We start from the raw sequence: 20,804 nt of genomic DNA on the forward strand, positions 1-20,804 counted from the left end.
GTATCAATTAGGAGCACTGATCTTTGTGGAGTGTGAAGTGTAACAAAATTTCATCCCACAATGCAGTTTCACCTGAGAACTAAAGTATTTATACTAAAATCTTGTAAAAGTTAGCTACAGTAAAAAAGAAAATTCCAGAGACAGCAATCATTTTACACCATTTATTTATTTAATCATGTTTTTTTCTTTTTTTGCATTATTCTTTACAAACTTCACAACAAGATTCAGGCCTTATCTTTAGCCACTTGCTCACAAAGATGAGTTTAGATTTAAGAAATATTCACATGAGAATCCAGTATAAACCGTAAAATGACAAGACTGAAATTGAACACCAACGTGATGTTTACAGGAATTTTAAACTCAACTGATCTCATGACAGTCTGACAGGAGGGAATAAAATCCATAGTAACAACAGAGCCCATTCTCATATAGAGTCTATTTGGCGACTTTTTGCACTTTGTTTAACAAAAAAATAATAATACACACTGAATGGCTCATTTTCTTTTGTGGAAGTAAGCAGCACAGTTGAGCATTTGATTAGCACATCTCTTACAAAGTTCTGAATTTAAATTTCACTTCTGACTTTTATGCGAGGAGTTTGTGTGTTCTACTCATGTTTGTGTTGGTTTCCTCCCACATTCCAAAAACATTTACTCAATTGGTGTGAATGTGAATAAGACTGGTTTGTCTTTATGTGCATTGCGATTGGCTGGGGATCAGCCCAGGGTGCACCCCGACCTCTCACCCACAGTCAACTGGGGGAAGGCTCCAGCTCACCAGTGACCCTGACCAGGATAAGTGGAACAAAATGGATGGATGGATGGATGGATGGATGGATGAAGTACAGAAATGATCACAGGTCAGCAAACCGTAACGCAAGATCAGCTACTGCAAGCATCCTGGACTAGATATGATTCAGTCAAGTTCCAAATGTCGAAATACGTGACAAAAACACATGCTCAAATTTAGCTAGCAATGTCAGAACCAGCCTCAATCTCAAGTATTTGATAACTTCAACCCCCCAATGACATTCATTATTGACTATTTGGGTATTTGTCCATCAGCAGCGGCTGTACGAACAAGAAACAAGTGAAAACCTGATTGGGTTCAAACGGCATCTTAAGGAGCGGCTGTTTGCTCATCGTGCGATTGGCTGCATGGCAGCGGGGGGAGATTCTGCTGGGACATGAAAGGAGGCGGAAGGCCATCGGGTGGAGGAGGCCGCATCGGTGGCCCGTAAGAAAGCGGGTGAGGAGGCGCAGGTCCGCCGTGAGGGTACCGAGGAGGGAACATCATCCCTGGCCGAGGAGCCCACACTGGAGATGACGAAAGGTGGAGAGAGTCATCTTTAAATACGACATTCACAATAATGATAATCCAAGGCGACTGACTGCTCACTTGGCATCATGGGAGGTCCTCCAGGACCTCTGGGAGGGAAGAAATCAGGAGGTCCAAAGGGTACTCGCCCAGGAAAGGGGCAATCAATGGGGCCCATTGGGTGCCCAGGAGGTGGTGCCGGCCCCATTCTCAGAGCCGGTTCGGGGGGAGTCCTTCGATCACCGGGACCAAACTGATGGAAAAAGTCAACATTACAAAGCTCGCCTCAAAAATGCTATTTAGTTCACACACACACAAACCAACCTCTCTGTGATCGTGCTCGGGTCCGAGGCTGTTTTCTCTGCTTGTGCCACCTGGAACAACAGACAAGTGCACAACATGAAGCCACTGGGGAAGACACCCACTTACAGGAACATGAAAGGAGGAGTGACCACCTGTTGTGTCTGCAGGGTGGATGGGCCCCTGGGGCCGGGAATTAGGAAGACCCCTTGGATGGGGGAAAGGAGGACCTGGAGGTGGCAGAGGACCCATCACTCCTAGGGGAGGACAGGGACCAGGTCTCCTATAGACTGGACCGCCTGGTTCGGGAAACATATAGCCTGAGGGAGAGTGACCAAAATGGAAGTAGACATTATGAAGATGTTTTGATCAAATTCATTTAAATAAAGAAATTTAAAAATAACTACGGATATTAGCAGTTTAATGTGATAATACTACAATTCAGATACCCACCTTGAGGGGGGAATGGCCCAAGGGGTCCTGGTGGGGGCCCTCTGCGATCTCGTTCCCATGAAGGCGAGACGGAGCCGCTGTCCGAGTGCGCGCCTCCACTCTGCTCTAGCTCCCCTTGGCCACTAGGGAGCTCTACTGGACCACGAGTTACTGGAAAAACAGCCAGAGCAGAATGGGGCACAGGGTAGCGTGAGGAAAAGGGACACAATTGTGTTGAGTGGAAAAAAAGCTGGAAAACTATGAACAAAAATGTGAGAGAACGCTGTGCACACATTCTTTAGTCCTTTTAAAGCAGTATCTTTTTGTTGTTGTTGCAAACAGCGCATCGCCACAGCTGTTCAAGTGGTCATATTGTGTATTTGTGGACACACACCTCGAGGTGACAGTCTGCTTAAAGGCCCTTCAAGAAGTGTGGGAGGCGAGAGTAAAGCTCGGTTTTCAGACGCAGGCCGACCCAAAGGAGAAGGACCATAAGGCAATCTTTCAGCTGGAGGACGACGAGAATAGCTCGGTGAGTTAAACATCTTGGACATCTCGGCCGAGCATTTACCGTATGTAAACAAGAACAAAATGGGATGGATACCCCGACGTTAATGAAAGAAAAACCCACAGTGGTCACAGAAGGAATAAACATGAATCTGACCAAAGAAACAAGAAAATACAAATGTAATGAAAATTAACCAATGGAAATCAGATATTGCTATTTAATTGTGGTGCAATAGAATTATTTTAAAAAGAAAATTATAGACACGCATGTTAAAAGTAAAAGTTAGAGGACCATCACTAAGCAGCTTGTTGTTCCTGTGACTACAGTTGCACATATTCAGAAATTTAAGATCCTCGGGACTATAGTTAACCTCACTGGATGTGGCCACAGATGGATGATGGATTGATGACAAATTTTAGAAATGGATAATACGAATGGTAGCACAAGAGCCCAGAACGACCTCCAAAGTAATTAAAGATGAACTCCAAGGTCAAAGTACATTAATATCAGATTGCACCATCTGTCGTTATTGAGTCAAAGTGGACTCACCATTTTCGTCCAGGCCTGTTTAATGAGTTTGTTTTTGGAAAAGAATTATGTTTGACCAAATTCAAAAGCAATGCCTGATATTCATTAGTTAACTCATTCAATCCCAAAACATGCAAAAACGTTTTTTTAAACACTTTGTCCTTCACTCCCAAAAACATATTTACATGTTTTTTTATGCAAAAGCATACAGAAGGCTTTGATGCAGCTTCTAAGAAGAAGAGGTGGCTTAAGGCAATGGTAGTTATTACAAAAGACAGCCAGCAGGTGGCAGCAGAGTATAAGAGATCAACCAGGGCCATGTTGCAACAAGCTCTTTTCCCCAATGTTTTCAACAGGTTTGTGAATAATGATGAAACTTAGCTATATTCCAATGCTAATTGCTGCAAAACGGAAACAGATACAAATATACTTTTTTTGTCTGATGAAAGAAGAGACTCTAATCTTTCTTTTGGTAGGTTCCATGTTTTATAGCAATAGAACACAATATTCTGTGGGCCTTGCAAAGTCAGTCAAAATCCAGTAAAATAGCCCGGAGCGAAGGGGGTTGCTTCAGTGAAAATGACTGGAAGTGAATGAGTTAAAGTAAAACGATCATTTAGCTGTGAAATGATTAATCGATTAATCAATTATTAATTAATCGCTAATTATATTTGACAATAGATAAATCGTTTTGATTAATTGAAAATTGTCTGATTTTCAATTTTCTGTTGTACTGCATAAAAGCAGACGAGTCATCTTTGTGTTGAATTAAAAGAAACCATTTGCAAATATGGGCATTATTTGTGCCTTTTCTCCATTATCAATATGCAATACTGGTTGGAAATTAAAATATGTTTTTTTTTTAAATGTCAAACATGACCAAAATATTTCATTTAATTCAAGAAAAAGCCAGATTTTTTTTCAGTCTCTCTAGTGACACATGGCTATAAAATTAAATCATGAAAATCTTATTTAGATAGCACCAAAGCGAAGAATTAAAGTTGGACATTTTTATAGCTTTTGACTTGATTTTTTCTGTGACCACTGTGGGTTATTCTTTAATGAACAGCGGGGTTACCAACAATTTTGCCCATGTGTGTATAAGCTATCGTCCAAATACTGTGTACTACTATGTATGGGTGTTTCTGCTGACCTCGGAAAGGTAAAGGCCTGGCCAGGCTGTCCAAGGCGAACGGATCTTTATCGAGGGCATCCAACTTAAACTGTGTGTCCGTAAGCCTGTAAACACACACACTTCAAGTTATTTATACATAATAAAAAGATGCAAGTTAAATTGAGAACTCAAAAAATTTGAGATTATGGTGGAGCAGGTGGCAAAGGTGAAGGTGGGTTGCTGGTGTTGACTGGTGATGCGTACTTCTGCCTGAAGAGGGCGTTCTCTCTCTTGATGTCTGACAGTTCTCTGTCTGCTGCACGTGCTGCAAGCTGCACAAAAATAAGCCAATCAGTTAGGCTAAATCATAAGATTAGAATTATGACCACAGGATAGTCCACAATGAGAGTTTTTACTGAACAGATTCTGCACTACAAACCCAATTATTGTGAGCCTTCTTCTCATGGGCTGATATCTGTGTCTGATACGACTGCTTGGTTTTCTCCAGCTCCTCCTCCATTTCCCCCGCACGAAGCCTGAAGAAACGCAGGCAGGCGTGTTGAAGGAAAAGCCCACACACGTTACTATGTTTCAATATGTTTTGCAGGAGTATCTACTTGTAGTTGTTGAGTTCTTCCATGGCCAAAGCAATGTTTTTATCTGCTTTAGTCAATTTGTCTTCTTTCTGCAGACGCTCTTTTTCCTCCACTGTCAGCAGCCTGCACACAAGAAAAAAGTCAACAACAAAAATATTCTTGAATAATTAAACCTAAGTGCCATTACCTGTGTAGCTTGAGCTCATTCTCTTGGTACATTTCCGTCATAATCTGGAGTTTCTGTTGTAACCGTTGGACCTGAGCAGTATTAAAGCAAGGCAAATTAATACTAAATGTTACAATCGCACTCATTTGTGTTGAGGTGAGCTACCTGTTCGGAGTAGTGCTCAGTGTCAGCTTGCATAGATAAGCGCTCATTCTCCAAGTCCTTAATGCTCACTACAAGAAAATGCACACACGGTGGCAATTAGAGACTGCAACTATGTATTATCGTCATTATTGTCTCACCTTGTTGCTGTGGATCAGACATTTTACAGATCCGTCCTTCTGCTGATTTAAAGACCCATATTCGTTCACAAACTCCCCATATTCTTAGCAAAATTGCCACATCAGGGATTTAACAGCAGAACAAAATAAATAAACTAGACAAAGTGCAATTTCTGCAGAAATTGCATGGGAATGCTAATAAGCTGAATGCATGTGCTTATGAAGTAAATTGGAAGATAAATTATGTAAAAATTACACATTTTTAATTGTAGTTAAATGACGAATGAATGAAAAGAAAACTTGAAGTGCAATCTAAGGTGGCATTTAGTCATTTCAAAGAAATTATAATCCAGTTCCTGATATAGTCAGTTGGTATCGAACCATCAAATGTACTAAAATGTGGTTCAAGCGTGGTTTGAACCTAGGTTCTCCGTGGTGGGAGGCAATTGCTCTAAGCACTGAGCTAACTTAACTTGTTCAAATTCATGGCTAATGACATATTTATTATTGAAAAGTGTCATCTGATGCTGAAAGCTAACATGCATTTAATCATTTTATTGAAATTATAATCCATTTCCTGATATGATAGTCAGTTGGTATCAATCCACTGAATGTATTAAAATGTGGTCCAATGCTGTTCAGCATTCCCACAATAAATCATAAATAAAATATAAGTACACCCTAGTCCTTTTGATTTTTGCAAATTTTGATGTAACAGAACAGCTAATTTACATAATATCACCCCCACACAGTTTCTCTGCCCACTCTTTTAGTGAGAAACAATTCCATCCTTTACATTTTATTGTTAGTGTATTTAAAGTGTTTTTCCACTAAACATTTTGGGGGTGTTTTTTTAGGGCAGGGGGCAGCAGGTAATTTGAGCAGTTTCAGAAGAGTGTATAAAGCGAAAGTTACGACTGTAACTACGGTTTTAAGAGTCCTGTCACTCGGAATCCTCGTGTTCACGTGAGAAGATTCCATAGGAAACAAACCTCTAGTGACACCGTAATTTATACTCTTTTAGGGTCACAGGTGACTATTTTGGTATACATAGCTCGAATTGCGCATGCGTGAAGGGAACATTCAGTGCTTGAAGCACCGCCATCTGGTGGTAGGGAGGGACGAAATAGAAATGGTAGCCCTTCGCATTAAACGGTATGCTAATGTATATAATGATTTTAAAACAACAACCTCGGTGAATCAATGAATCTTTGAAACGAGTACTCACCTTCTAGGTCCTCTTTAGCTTTTACTTCATCATTCAGTTTAGCAAACACTCTGTCCTTGTCTTCATCAACTGATTTGAGGTCTGCATTTAGCTACAAACACACAAATTATGGCACGTTAGTGTTATACGGAAAGATTCTTTATTAGGTCAATCATAAACCTCAAAGATATCTTAAGATAAATTGTCCTGATTACGGCTTTTCGTGCAATCAGACGTAATTTGCAGTCCTATATAAAGTTGCTGAAAGTGACGCTTGAGTAGAAGTACCAGTATCTTAACAGAAAATAACTTAGTAGATGATAAAGTCACGTTGTAGAATATAACATTTGCTGTACTGAATTATCGACAATTTCTTTGGATTTTATTTTGAAGTAACTAGTAATGAATATGGTTAGGAGAAATGTATCAGATTCAAGTATACATTTTATCAGGGATGCACCGAAATGAATTTGTAGGTACTTAAAATCGGCACATTCACATATTCTCCAAAGTTTAAAAATAAATACATTTCTCCGCACCAGCCAATCGGCTTTGGGAACGGACTGCAAAGTCACATAAGGCGTCCTGTACAGGTCTGTAGTCACCTGGAGATAGTGTTTACTTGTTTAAAACTGTTGATAGCAATAGTGCTAACATTAGCTAAAGTATTTAGCACGGCCACCAGAATGCAAGTAAAAAAGTGGAAGCGCTCGAGGGGCTCTCATCAAAGAAAAAAGGAAGGCGCTGCAGGACAAAAAGTGGTTCACCTGTAGTGCAGTACTCGGCAGCGCTCTCTTTTTTGACATAGTTTACCAAGCGACCCTCTCCTTCTCCGGTGTGCACAATGAAGCTGCCGGTACTCACAAACGGCAGCGAGCAACAAGGCAGACACTCACTCCCGTGTTTGGTGTTTAATTCAAACAGACACTTGCTTACAGCAGGGGGTTTGTTTTTTTTTGTTTTTTTTGCTTGCGTCACAACACCCTCTTTTGGCCATATTCTTTCGGCTTGAATTTTATTTCGGCCGAATGCCAAAAATGCTAATTTTTGCCATTTTGGGCCGAAAATTTTCGGTGGTTGACTATTCGGTGCATAAACTACATTTTATTTAGTAAATGTAGTGCAGTAAAAGTGAAACGTTTCAGAAATATACAGTAAATAAAGTTAATGAAAGATTTAAGAAAATTCGACTAAATTAAGTATTTGTACTCTATAAAATAGCAAGAATGCTCAACTGTGCTTTTTAGTGCAGTTTGTTTATTTACCTTAGCAGCATAAATAAGCTTTTGGACTTTCTGGAGATGGATTTCTGAGTTGTTTCCATCTGCTTTTCCATTCCTCTCAGCGCTTCCTGTGGTCCCCTTGGATGCGTCACTTCCATCTCCCTCTAGATCGGCATCCCAAGCTTTCATCCCCAGCAGCCGATCAGTGAGGGACTGAAGGCAAAAGTGTTGGGTTCGTAGGATTTCGGTCAATCAATTGATTAAGGCCAAGTCATACATACCATTATACGCTCATCCTTGTTGGCCACATCCTGCACCATTCCGCTGTGGGCCAATTCATACCTCCTCATCTCCTCCTCCAGCTCACTCACTCGCTCCGCCCATCCCTCCACCTGTTGCCTTAACTGCACAAGGAACACACACACAAAAATACTGAATGACAGACAGGAAATTGACCAATAAAAAGACAGAAAAGAAAAGCACAGTCAGTCACAGAGATGGCAAAGGAACATTGACTTGATAGGCCTGGAAGAATCTCTCTCTTATCAACATTTTAATTAACACGTGTATTGTCTTACCTGTGTGTTACTCTCCTTGAGCAGAATGTTTTCTTCTCCAGCTGTTTCCAGATTCCTCTGTAGTCTCTCACTGTTCATATTGTATACTTTGATGGTGGTTTGAGCCTTGGGAAGGAAAAAGACAAGAGTGTCGACGTATGAAACACAGAAGGGACAGAGGCAGAAGTTCAAGTAGATAACCACATAGAGCACACATATTGATGACTGCGCTGCCTTCAAGATGGCTTGTAGGGAAAATTCCACTTGGAGAATTCAAGTTTAACCTCATAGCATTTTTGTCTAATAAAAAGGAAAACAAGCTGACAAGCCCAACAAGTTTGAATTTGTTGTGTATGTGAAGACATAATTGAACTTTCAGGACATATTCACATTTATACTTACAAATGTAATTAGTTTCACAATCACATATATATCATAACTCAGTTTACCCCTCATCAAATCAAATTTCCCATTGAAAATATAATGAATCCTTTCCAGACCCCCAAAAATAGTTTTTCAATTTCAAATTTCATTTCAAACGCCTCTTTTCCATTACTTTTGGAGCGGAACGGAGACCAAATAATTAAGATTTTTGACCACACATATTTTGTCAAATATTATTCAAAATTCAAACGGTTTTGTTTTGATGAATAAATAATCTCTTAAAGTTTAAGATCCATTTACAATTACACTGGACAAGAGTCCTTTAGCAATGGAAGTCACCTGTTCTTCTTGTGATTGTAGCTCCTTGGTTTCCTCCTCCATTGTTTCCATGCTCTGCTCAAGGAGTGTGATCTTAAAGGAATTAAAATATGATATCACAAATAAGAACACCTTCCTCTACCCTCGTTCATGATCAGCTGTTCTTAACCAGGAGAAAACGCATGGTACAATGTTACCTTTTGTTCCTGTTCTATTCTGTGTGCTCGCTGCTGATCCAGCTGATCCTTCAGTTCTTGTAGATTTTCTTCTAGTTGAGTTTTAGCAAGGTCTATCTGTCGGGCTCTGACCTGGATGAGTCCGGGGTGAAACGGAAATGAGATAAGCAGTAGATTAACAGGTCAACACGAATATTAGTAAAGTAATGAACAAACGTGTGACAAACATTTTCCATAACTAAAGGCCAGTATTTCTTGTAAAGCGATGTAATGAATGATAAGTTCATAATATGCATAATAATAAATGGCCATAAAACATTTTCTAAAAATCCTCAACAGTTTTGACTGTATATGAGCAATTGAAAAATGTAAAGCGATAAAAAGAGCATTGACTGATGCCCGAGTTCACATTTTACAGTTTTGTTATGGAACCAATAAATCTTTCTTGTTATTTAAATGTCTCTATGTGCATACTGTGTCTAATATTATCCCTGAGAGTAGTACAAGAATGATACTTAAGGAGTAGACGTGAACAATACTTAACTGCAAACTCTTTAAACAGCTAATTTATTTCAAGTTATTAATAGCAACCTGCTCCCAAGAAACATTTGCATTCAATGGTCTCTTTCACATCTTGTAAAAAATTGGCCTTACCTCAAGATCTGTCATATGGGTTTTCGCTAAGGCGCCACTGTCACTTAGTGAGTTTTCTAGCTCATCATACTAAAAATAAAACATGCAATGACAATTAAAAAACTGCTTTTGAGGTTGACTGTGACAAATACAAAATAGTACGAACCTCTTGCTGACATTTACTGAGAGTTTCCAAGACTTCACACTTCTCTTCAAACAGTTGTGCAACCTGCTTAGCCATCCACCACTCTTTACCTGGTAAAGAAAATTAAGGGATTTGGGTACATCTAAGAAAGAATGTATAAGCGATATGCTTCATTTTATATTTCTAAGTATAAATTAGAGCACTGACACTGATGCAACACATTTTCCAAATACAAACATTTGCATAATTGATATAGTAATATTTCAAGGAGGGGGAAACTTACGTTGATACATTCTGCTTTTGACCTGTTTTAAAATAGGGAAACATTATAACAGCCAAACAAACACTGCATTTCAAATGTGAACCTGATTAATAATAAATAGGCCAAAAAAACACAACCATACGCCAATCTATTACATGGCAAGTTATTTGTGTGTGTATGTGCTGTATACTCACAGAGCTGTAACATCTACAACTAAACAATAACGTGGTCATCAGCCCCACCAGACTGGAGATGATAATTAGTTCCCATGGGATTCCGTAGAAGTCAGGACCTGGCCTGATGTCATCAGGCAGTGAGGACACAACCTGAAATGTGTGGTTAAAGAACAAAAAAATAAACATTTGTCAGTATAATTTAGCAGTGTTTATTCGTAGCATCATGTAACCTCCTTATGCCAAACAAGACCAAAAGAGATCACCCAAATCCAAAGATCTTTGCAGGTCAAGCTATTTCTTTTAAGCAAACCTTTAACTTACAAATTTGCTGAATATCTATACCTGGCATTTAGAGCACATGCACGACACAAAAGTTTAGGGATATTCGGCCTTCAGGTAACATTTCAGGAATAAGATGAACACAAAATTCACTTCCTGCATAACTTCAACAGAAGAAATGATTTGACTTTTTCAAAACCTTTGAATGCACATGTCCAGTACCTGCCGTTCAATGACAAAGACCTGAACAGCAATATTCACACTAACTAGGTGTTTGATCCATGAATCAATATGTTTCTGGTTCAATTAGTACCTTGCCAATGTGAGGCTTTTAGAGGGACAATCTCAGAGATAAGTTGCCAGTGAAGCAAGTGTCATCAGCAGGTTGCCACGGATAGACCGGAGGAGTCACAGAGAGGCATAGAAGTGGACGTCAGTGGGAAGGAGGGGGAAACAAACGCTTGTCAATTTAAATGTTCCAGGTTAATTTTAGAGAAAAAAAAGTTGTAAAAAATGTAAGAGCTGGACATTGCATTCAAAAGTTTAGAGAAGATCAAACGAAGTTCACCTCTAACGTTTGAAGTGCATTTTAGGTTCATCCTAAAATTTCACCTGAAAGCCCAATACCACCAACTTTTTGAGAGTAGTAAATGTTTTTTAATATATCTAGTAGGAACAAATTACGGTTTGAAATAGACTCACTGATAAAATTACATCTCCTTGTCTTAACCTGCCGTTGTTCTATAGAATCAGAATCTGAAAATAACTAAATCTCTCTCTCATTGACCTTAATAATGATAGCATTTAAGTTTGTTTACATCGTAAATGTTCCACTAGACCTTTAATACATTATATTAACTGCTTGGCCAGCAGGCTAACAATTAGCAGCCACGTCTTTGATTATTTAAACTCTCATTTCAAAAGACACTATTCAACTACAGTGACAGCAAGATAGCGGAATTCATATGCCACAAACATTGTCGACGCTGAAAGATGCCAAATGGCAACATAATAAAGCAGCATGGCATGACAAGCACTAGTCAGCTGTGGGACGCTAGCAGAAAATGCTAACGAATCTTGCCACATAACGTACATCCTTGACTTTCTCCACAGCGACACCATAGTAAGTCTCAACAGTCGACCGATAGTCCATCACTCTGCTGCCTAAACTGTCACTTGCAGAGTCTTCCGACATTACTGAATTCGCTCATTTGGTTAATAGCTTCAAAATATTAACCATTAAAACAATAATTAGAAGTAACCGGCTAAGCCGTGAGCAAACAGCGCTGTGCTGTGGACTAAACCAACCTACCTTTTACAAGGGGAAGATGGTTATCGAAACGAGTTGCCATTCTCCCGGTTAGAGCGGCTTCACACTGATATAACTCGTGAATTAAAATTTACATTTGAATATAATAACAACAACAAAACATTAAATTAAAAATAATATTCACTCACTCGTACAGGCTCTAAAGAAAATGTTTACGTTCCCTACTTTAATAAATGGTTGACCCGCAACGTCACCTAACGCAAAATGCCACACTGGCAGGTCGGAGCGCTTCCAAATAACAGCAACAGAAACAGGTGTCACGTCCCAAAAACAACAAAACACAAAAAGGTACACTAAAATGCTTAGTAATAGGCAAAGCTGATATAATTATACAAAATAGCAAGCTCCACTTGAACATATGGATCACCTGATTGTAAACAAACGTGTCCATCGGCTTTTAGCTCACTCAGTTATAAATTCCTCAACTGCGAATAACTCACCGAAACAGTTTTACTGTCGTCCATTTCAGAATACCTCCCAGTCTTAACATTTAGAAGTGTACAGTAGTCTTTACATTAAAGTGGCTTGCATGTCGGCCTGTGTGGAACCGAACCACGATGTCAGTAATGTAATGAGACAAACGAAACGCAGCTACTGTAGATGAAAGTGGGAGGGAGTTACGAATTGTAAGCTCAGTTTCTTAAAGAAGCACAGTCCACTGAGTGATATAGAAAATCACGAGCTACTTCTGCAATGCATAGCCAACGGGAGAATTAAAGCTATCCAGGGATTGAACTGGCGGGAATCAATTTTTGATAACTGATACCTTAATTTTAAGCCATTTGATGAAGTCCTTCGTTGCATGAGTCTGAGAGGATGGTTGTTTCTGAATTTCATGAGGAACGTCCTGAATCTGCACCATTATCCCTGAAAAAAAAAAGACATTTGAGAATCCTTTGTGAGCCCAAGAGCAACTAATATGTTGATGGGTATGGAGTTCAGTTGAAACAACACAACTGGATTACTCAATTCAGAACACGGTACGGGCCTCAGGTACCCGAATGCATAGCCCGTGAGCCTCTTCTAAAAATAGTACACCAGTGATGGAACATTATGATTTTCTAGTAATATTGCAGAAATGATCATTTAAAACGTAAACATTGGCAGAGATTTATATAAATAAAATGTGGCATACTGATTTTTAGTATTATTGAATAATAGCATGATCAATGTCTTCACCTGAAAGACTACCATTAGCTCTCAGTTTTCAAAAAGGTTAGTGAACCCCGGTCTAGAATATCGATATACTCCTTTACTGTATGTTGTGTGCGTGTGATAAGGTTTTCCAGCCAACCTTCCAGTAACTGTGGTGGGACGGTCCAACTGTGAGACAGTTTATTAACTTTCTCCACCAGGGAGATTTCTTCACTTCCCCTTTCATTGTGATCTTCCTTATTTTTCTCTGGGCCTCCATCCTTCTGTTTCTCTACCACCGCCCTCACTGTCTCCATAGTTTCTTGATCTTTGTTGTATGTGGAGCAAGATGCACCAACACAACTTGGCTGAGCTGTATTAGGAAACACATGTCAATGCAAATTGAAAGCATACTCAAATGAAGGAACTGAATGTGATGAAAGTTGCATTTTTAACAGCAGTGATGCTCTCTGTGGCAATAAATATATGTATATACCTGGAGCGTTTGCTCTATTGATGTCTGACTTTCTGGTGTCGAAAGTGTCCCTCGCTCTTTTCAGCAGTACTTCTAGTTTCTGAATTGCAATAATATTTCTGGTCTGTTCTTTGTCCTCTTCTGGTGCATCAGAGAGTCTCGTGCGTGGTGCAAAAAGTCTCTCCCTTTCGTGGTGCAGAATTGTTTCTATTTCCAACAATATCGATTCATCACGATCAATGTCTTCAGTGAAAACGTCTGTGTGGCCAAGAATGTAATCCAGTTTTTCAAATTTCTTCTTCCCAAATATCTCAGCCAAAATTGTTGTCTCTTCTGTGCTCATATGGTCTTGGAGAGTCTTGTAGTGTTTGGACAGAGGGTTAGGTTGGTGGGGCTTTGCTGTGTTTGGAGGCAAAGAATTGGAATGACAATTTTGTGTCAGGTATGGAGATGCTGACTGCAAACCTTTTTGCAAGTCCTCATAATCATCACTATTTATTGTGGAGTCCAGCTCATGTTCGGGGTGCTGAAAGGGGCCAAATAATCCTCCACTTTCTGTTGTAACTTCATTTTTTTCATCAAACCGATCTCTTTTCTTTCCATTGTTTCTGGATTCATTTCCACATCCTGCATTCGTAGCGTTACACGTAAATGTTTTTTCATTACTCTCAGTCTCAATTGAATAAATACTCCCACCTTTCTCATCTGAGCGTGGCGCGTTTTCTGTGAGCTCAGTTTTGTTCTGATCCAACGACAAACCAGTAAGATCAGGCTCAATGTCCTCTAGGGAGACCTCTTGTGTTCTGGCTGTTAAGAAAATGTCCGTTATTGTTGCTGCATCATACAGAAGATTTGCTCCATCCTCAAAACTATGTTCTTCCCGCTCTCTTGTGATTTTATCTTGTTTAGATTGAGTACACTGCTCATCAATACATTCAAGACTCTCCATTTCCCCAACAGCATTCTTGCTATCCACAAAGTCACTGGCATTCTGCATGTCTTCATTTACCTTTGACTCCCTATTAAATTCTTGCCTTTCCTGTTCTTTGACCTGAACTAACTCCTCGAGTGTTCCCTCTTCTAAGTCCCCAACAAGTTTCCACTTTCTTACCCCTTCTTTCCGTTTCTCCTCAACTTTTTCCTGCTTAATTATTCTGTTTAAATCTTCCTGTTTCTCATCTTCAAACTCATTTGACTCCTCTACTAAGTCGCTTGCCTCTTCCTGCGTTTTCACCTTTTTCTCGTTCATATTCTCCTTCTCTTCTGACTCTTCTATTGACTTACCATTTTCTTCATACTTCTCCATCTTTCCCTCCTCCCCCTGCTCCTCATCTCTGAACTCTTCTTTCTGCTTGTTGTTAAGCTTTTCTACTGATTCACTATCAACTTCATTCTTCTCAAACGTGTCCCCTTCATCTTGCTCCTTGTATTCTAATTCTTCTTGCTTCTGTTCTCCTAACCCCTCTACTGACTCACCATCCACTCTATGTTTCTTTTCTTGTAACTTTCCCCCCTCCTCTTGCGCCCTGTCTTCAAACTCTTCTCTTGACTCACCACTCACATCACCCTTTTTCTCCTCTAACTTTTCCACCTCATGCAGCTCCTGTCTGTCTTTAAACTCTTCTAGTTTCTCTTTCTTTAACTCCACCAGTTCTTGCATCTTCCCTACTAACTCATCCACCGCATCACTTTTCTCTCCTCTTTCAAACCCTTCCTGCTTCTTATCTTCAAAGTTCTCTGTCTCCACCTTCTGTATAAAATCCTTCAGTTCTCCATGTTTCTTGTCATCAATCTCCTCTATATCATTTGGCTTGTCCTGCTCTTCAATCACGTCAAACTTCAAATATTCTAACTCCTTCTCATGTAATGATTTCTTATCGTCTAGCTCCTCTACTGACTCATCATCCTCTTCATGGTTATTCTTCTCCAACATTCCCATCTCCTCTTGCTTCTCCCATTGTTCAAAGCCTTTCTGCTTCTCATCTTTTACTTCCTCCCCCTGCATTAACTCATTAACTCCTTCATTCTTTGTGTCTTTTGATTCCCCCACCCCTCCCTCCTTCGCATTATCTGTAAACTCTCCCGGCGTCTTATCGTGTAACTGATCCATCCCTGTTAACTCTTCTGGTGTCTTAACTTGTAACTCTTCCAAGATTACAGGCTTTTCCCTGGATGCAAGCTCCTCTTGCTGTTCTAATTGTCTCGGTACAATCTCGTTCTCGAACAACACTTGAGTGTCTTGCTGTTCTAGCTTAATCTCGTCCTGTTTCTCTTCCTCACCCAATTCTTCTTGTTTTTCATCTTCTTTATCTCCTTTTTGGGGTCCAAGAGAAGACATAAAGTCCATCACGGATATGAATGTCGCTTGGAGGTAAGGGGGCTCCATGTTTTGGGCATCTTGGCTGGGTGTGCTACCATGAGAGGAATGTTTTTCTTTATCCCCTTCTGATAGATTTTCATGTAACATTTCAGCATCTCTCTTTTTCAAGTAGTCTGTGTCAAATTCTAGAGGGTTATCTTCTTGTATGTTATTGTCAGTAACCTTCCAGTTCTCTTGTGCCACTCTCTCAATGAACACTTCCCGACTCTTCTCTTCTATTTTTTCCTTTTCTGTATCCTCTTGATTATCTTCTACATTCTTCTGTTCTTCTACATCTTCACCTTTCTCTTTGTTGTGTATTTCCTTCCACGTGTCATCTTCCTCTGATTCTTTTACTTCAGTTTTGGACCCCAGAGAAGACCCACTTTCGTGCCCTTGACTTTTCTGTGCAATCTCATCCAACATATCTTTATCTCTTCTTTCACGTTTACATTCATCATCACTAGCACCATACACACACGCTATGTTAGATTTATCCACCATGTTTTCAACCTGATTTGTAAGGTCATGTGAACTCACCTCACCATTTTTGGAATCCTCATTCTCCCTCACTGACTGCTCCACTGAACTCGATTCCATGTAAGTGAGCTTTGGCATTGAGGTGACATCATTCTTGCTGGCTAAAATGTCAAAATTGTTTGTTCCTTCATTACCTTTTGGAACCAGATAGATGTCCGCTCTCTGGTTTTGAGGAAGGTTGTCATTTTGATCAACCTGAGATGTGTCATCTAACTCGCTGTCCTTGCTATCAGCAGATGTTTCTTGAATATTGTCAGAATTCACAGATCTTTGAACAATGTTGTCAGACCCTGTGTCTGATCCAGTTCTGTCACCATCATTGTTGTCTTTTCCTAATGATAAAATGTCACTGATCCCCAAATCAAACCAAGAACTAGACGCTGTCTGTTTCTCATCCTTCTCCACTTCTCCCCTACTAACTTGTATTGTCTCTTCCGTGTCCTTGTCATTCAGGCCAAACCCGAGTGTCCTTGACAGCCCATTTCCAAGCCAACCCAATGTCCCCATGTCGTTAATCTCCTTGTCTTCTATTTGTTGGGTATCTACATCTAGATACATCTTTCTGCTCCTGAAGTTCTCTCCTGGTGCTGTTTTCATGTCCAGTTCTTTCTCATCATTCTTTTTTTCTGCATAAGAGTCTGCTTTTTCATTGCCTCCATGGCCAAGCCATCCAGTCATGGTTGAAGACTCGACAACTTTTCTGTCCTGCTCTCCCCAGTTTGGATTGTCTTCGGCAGAAACTGATTTTACTTCATTTTCACTTCTTAACCCCAGCCACCCTGTCACTGAAGATGTGAACGAATCTTCTTTGTGCACCAAATGTTTCTTCTTTACTTCAACTGAATTTTCAGGTTCCTCCTGTTTTTCTACACCTAACCATCCTGTCAGTGAAGAACTAAGCCAGGAAGAGGCGGGAGACCCACCTTTTTCCTTCAGTTCCACAACGATTTCATGAGATTCCTGCTTTGTCTTGGCAGCACCATTGCCCTGATTTTCAACCTCTTCTCTTGGTGTGCTATAAGATTCTGAAGAGGAATCTTTAGATGTTGAAGTAGTTCCAGCATTTGTTTGGTCATTGTAATTGCTTGTTTGACTTGTTTCAACCTCCTCAGGTGGGCTCTTCAGACCAAAATCATCATCATCATCATCATCAGTGTTCAAATGACTGGAGTCAATGGGATAGCCAAAGTCGTCGATACACAGAAAATCAGATTCCTTAATGAAAAGAGAATATGCAGTTTAGATAGCAAAGTAACACATTTCTTACCAAACACATCTAATGTTAAATTTTTTGTTAAGTAAGTAAAGTATATACCTGTGTTACAACTTCTATCTCCTTAGTTGCAAACTTCTGTTCCTCTTTTACAGCGTCTTTTGGAAAATACCCAAACTGTTTGTTCATCTGAAATCAGAATAAAGTGGTTCAATCATCCAGCTTGAATAATACATCAGAGCAGAGACACACATCAATTAATTAAAAATCCATCCACCCTCTTGCGCTTATCCAGGGACAGGTTACTGAGGCAGTAGCTTTAGCAGGGAAGCCCAGACTTCCTGAAGCGTTTCCTGGCCAGCTGGGAGACATAGTCTCTCCAGCATGTCCTGGGTCGTCCCCAGAGCCTCACCCGGTGGGACATGCCCGGAAAACCTCACCAGGGAGGCGTACAGGAGGCACCCAAACCAAATGCCCGAGCCACCTCTTTTGGCTCTTTTCGATGTGGAGGAGCAGCAGCTCTACTCTGCGCCCCTACCAGATGACCGAGCTTCTCACGCTATCTCTGCACAAGAGCCCAGACACCCTGCCGGTGGAAACACATTTAGACTACTTGTTGTACCTGGGATGTTGTACTCTCAGTCACGACCCACAGCTTGTAACCATAGGTGAGGTTGAGAATGTAAATCGACCGGTACATTGAGAGTTTCAACTTTCATCTCAGCTCGTTCTTCATCACAACGGACCGATAGAGTCCACACCATTGCAGACTCTGCACCGATCCACCTGTTCATCTCCCGTTCCGTTTTTCCCTCACTCGTGTACAAGACCCTAAAATACTTGAAACGGGGACCAACACCCTGGACCCAGTGGCACTGTCTTTGATGTTCTTCGATGTTGTAGAGGCATGTCAACCAAGACAGTCCCACAACATCCAGAGCTTTTGGTAACTATTGGCAGATCTCACCTACCTCCAGGACCCTGCCACAGAGGAGCTTTTTAACCATACTGGCGACCTTAACCGCAGAAATCTAAGCACATGCCTCAGAGATACAAGAATTTCGCTGGCGTCGGGCCGAAACTATCATAAGTCACATTATGGCAAATAAAATCTATAATTTTGGTCAGTCCACCCGTGTGGGTGTAATTTTTATGAATTATTGACCAATCCCAAATTTTGAAAATGTTGCTCTCTTTGATGATGCAATGTTAATGGTTGAACAAACCTGTCTTTTTTTTTTTAGGTCTCCTGCACAGAACAGAAGTCCAATAACAGAACACCGCTATGTTTCTGATCGGAGGGGCCAGTCCTTTCAATCATGCCTTCACAGGTCGCACTGTCATTGCCCACATGTGCATTAAGTCCCCCAGCAGAACAATGGAGTCCCCAACGTAAGTGCTCTCCAGCACCCGCTCAGACTCTAAAAAACGTGACTATGCTAAACTGCTCTTAGGACCCGTCCTCCCACTCGAAGGTGGAGAGATGCTACCCTCTTGTCCACCAGGGAGAACCAAACTGGGGGGCAATAAGTATGCTCACACCTGCTTGGCGCCTCTCACTGTGGTCAACACCAGAGTGGGAAAGAGCCGAGAGAGGACTAGCACCAGAGCCCAAGCTGTGTATGGAGTTGAGCCTGATTATATCTAGTTGGAACATCTTAACCATGCACACCAGCTTTGGCTCATTCCCTGTCAGAGAGGTGACATTCCAGACACCTAGAGCCAACTTCTGTAGCAAGATTGGATCGCCAAGTAATAGAAGATCAACCAGGTCCCATGACCAAATCCTGGGGACAAAGGCTTGAAAATGCTTTGGGGTTCTCCAATGAATAGTAAAAAATGTTTTACTTGGTCTTCATGCTCGAAATGCTCGGGCACTTTCAGGTTAGGGTATCAAAGGTCAAATAAAGATCATACAACAAAAGAAAAGAAAAAAGCCCCATTTGTGTCAATACGCATATAAAATTATTTGTGTTGTCACAAGAAATCCAAAAATATATTCTTTGATATGCATTCGACCTCAATATGACCCAAAATATGAAAATGTCAATGACCTTTTCTGATAAGTTAACATTGTCCAATTTGAGAGTCGCCAATGTCTAATTGTATGTTTTGCTATAGTGCCAATTCAAATAATCAACTTTCACATCTTTAAATGATAACTTTGATTTTGAAAGGAAATAGCTAATGTTATTGCTCCATTTCACATCCACACTGGAGCCGATCCTATTTCTGGTATGTATAATCACAGCAAACTTTTTGTCTTTGACTGTGCTATGCAATCACAAGAAACACACCAATTCCTTAGGGGGAAGGTCAATCTCTCCCTGTGACATTAGAAACCCAGGCATACATGGAACATGTTACTACAAAATATGTGTATGACGTTGCTATTTTTGCTGTATTGTTCCTTTTAATTAATTAATAGTCAGACGTACACTGCCAGCCCACAGATTCCTCCTCTTTCCAGACAATTTATGGTACACAGAGATGGTTTCTCCTTGTTGGAAGCTCAGGAAACGACAATCCTTTCCATGGTGATCCCTTACTGCCCGCACCCTGCTCATTAGGCCTACACACATATAGTACAGACAGATGTAAACATACACACAAAAATCACAGTGAGCCAAAAGGAGCCTTTAAAGTACAGTACAGGGATCAAAAATATGTACACTTTTTAGTTATTTACTGTCCAACTTACTTTCACACTCTGAATCTCCACAGATCTTGAAGTCAGACAGTAATCCATGGCTCAATTGTGGTAAAAGCACAAAAAACATGCTTGTACTCAGCAATATAATGCCAGTCTGCGAAAGGGTCATTCTTGATGTATCCACAAGCATACATAAAGTAAAAACAGGCTGTTATGTGAAATTATCTCAACAAGTTGGCCTGGGATGTGGACATTGCCTCTGATCTGAAGCTGTGTTTAACACTCAATAAGAGCCGCGATTAGATCTAAACCCCGCAGAGGGTAATCATTAACGTTGCAAAGAAGTGATTATATCCCATGTGTGTTTGTTTCGTGGTCATCATAGGTTCAATTCAAGTAAAATGAATATTAATGAACAACTCAATATCTCGAACAAAAACAAGTGGAAGTACACTGTTAATTTGATATGAAGCGGGGGGGAAATATTTTTAGACTTCG

The 20,804-nt window shown here is 40.4% G+C and overlaps 1 protein-coding gene across 4 annotated transcripts; it reads right to left on the minus strand.

The window, feature by feature from the left end:
- Window positions 1-147: 147 nt before the first annotated feature.
- mia2 (MIA SH3 domain ER export factor 2) lies at window positions 148-20,738 on the minus strand. 4 transcript variants are annotated; one of them, XM_086095336.1, is made up of 29 exons: window positions 20,355-20,737; window positions 20,092-20,225; window positions 17,756-17,842; window positions 15,133-17,655; window positions 13,563-14,775; window positions 13,227-13,439; window positions 12,699-12,799; window positions 10,342-10,473; window positions 10,169-10,190; window positions 9,907-9,995; window positions 9,762-9,830; window positions 9,129-9,239; window positions 8,953-9,024; window positions 8,251-8,355; window positions 7,954-8,076; window positions 7,715-7,885; window positions 6,471-6,561; window positions 5,127-5,194; window positions 4,983-5,053; window positions 4,817-4,918; window positions 4,639-4,735; window positions 4,464-4,531; window positions 4,239-4,324; window positions 2,444-2,557; window positions 2,071-2,220; window positions 1,773-1,937; window positions 1,642-1,691; window positions 1,399-1,570; window positions 148-1,316 (listed from the first exon to the last, which is right to left on the minus strand). In XM_086095336.1, the coding sequence occupies exons 1-29, from the start codon at window positions 20,494-20,496 to the stop codon at window positions 1,120-1,122; spliced, it is 6,738 nt and encodes a 2,245-aa protein (XP_085951462.1). In that variant the 5' UTR covers window positions 20,497-20,737; the 3' UTR covers window positions 148-1,119. The 4 variants fall into 4 exon arrangements, with proteins under 4 accessions (XP_085951462.1, XP_085951461.1, XP_085951465.1 ...); XM_086095335.1 differs by having other exon boundaries at window positions 13,563-17,655; window positions 20,355-20,738; XM_086095339.1 differs by lacking the exons at window positions 12,699-12,799; window positions 13,227-13,439; window positions 13,563-14,775; ... (2 more) ...; window positions 20,092-20,225; window positions 20,355-20,737 and adding an exon at window positions 12,373-12,518.
- Between the last annotated feature and the right edge of the window lie 66 nt (window positions 20,739-20,804).

This window comes from Leptonotus elevatus, chromosome 14 (assembly GCF_054856555.1).
Source record: "Leptonotus elevatus isolate MCC_2025b chromosome 14, RoL_Lele_1.0, whole genome shotgun sequence".
NCBI classification, from domain to species: Eukaryota; Metazoa; Chordata; class Actinopteri; order Syngnathiformes; family Syngnathidae; genus Leptonotus; species Leptonotus elevatus.

Excerpts from the sequence above, each read along its gene's own strand:
- mia2 (XM_086095335.1), bottom strand. The coding sequence starts at position 20,496 with ATGCTTGTGGATACATCAAGAATGACCCTTTCGCAGACTGGCATTATA. Across the intron at positions 12,800-13,226 it reads CCCACCACAGTTACTGGAAG|GGATAATGGTGCAGATTCAG; the intron begins GTTGGCTGGAAA and ends TTTTTTTTTCAG. Across the intron at positions 10,191-10,341 it reads GTTGTAGATGTTACAGCTCT|GTCAAAAGCAGAATGTATCA; the intron begins GTGAGTATACAG and ends ATTTTAAAACAG.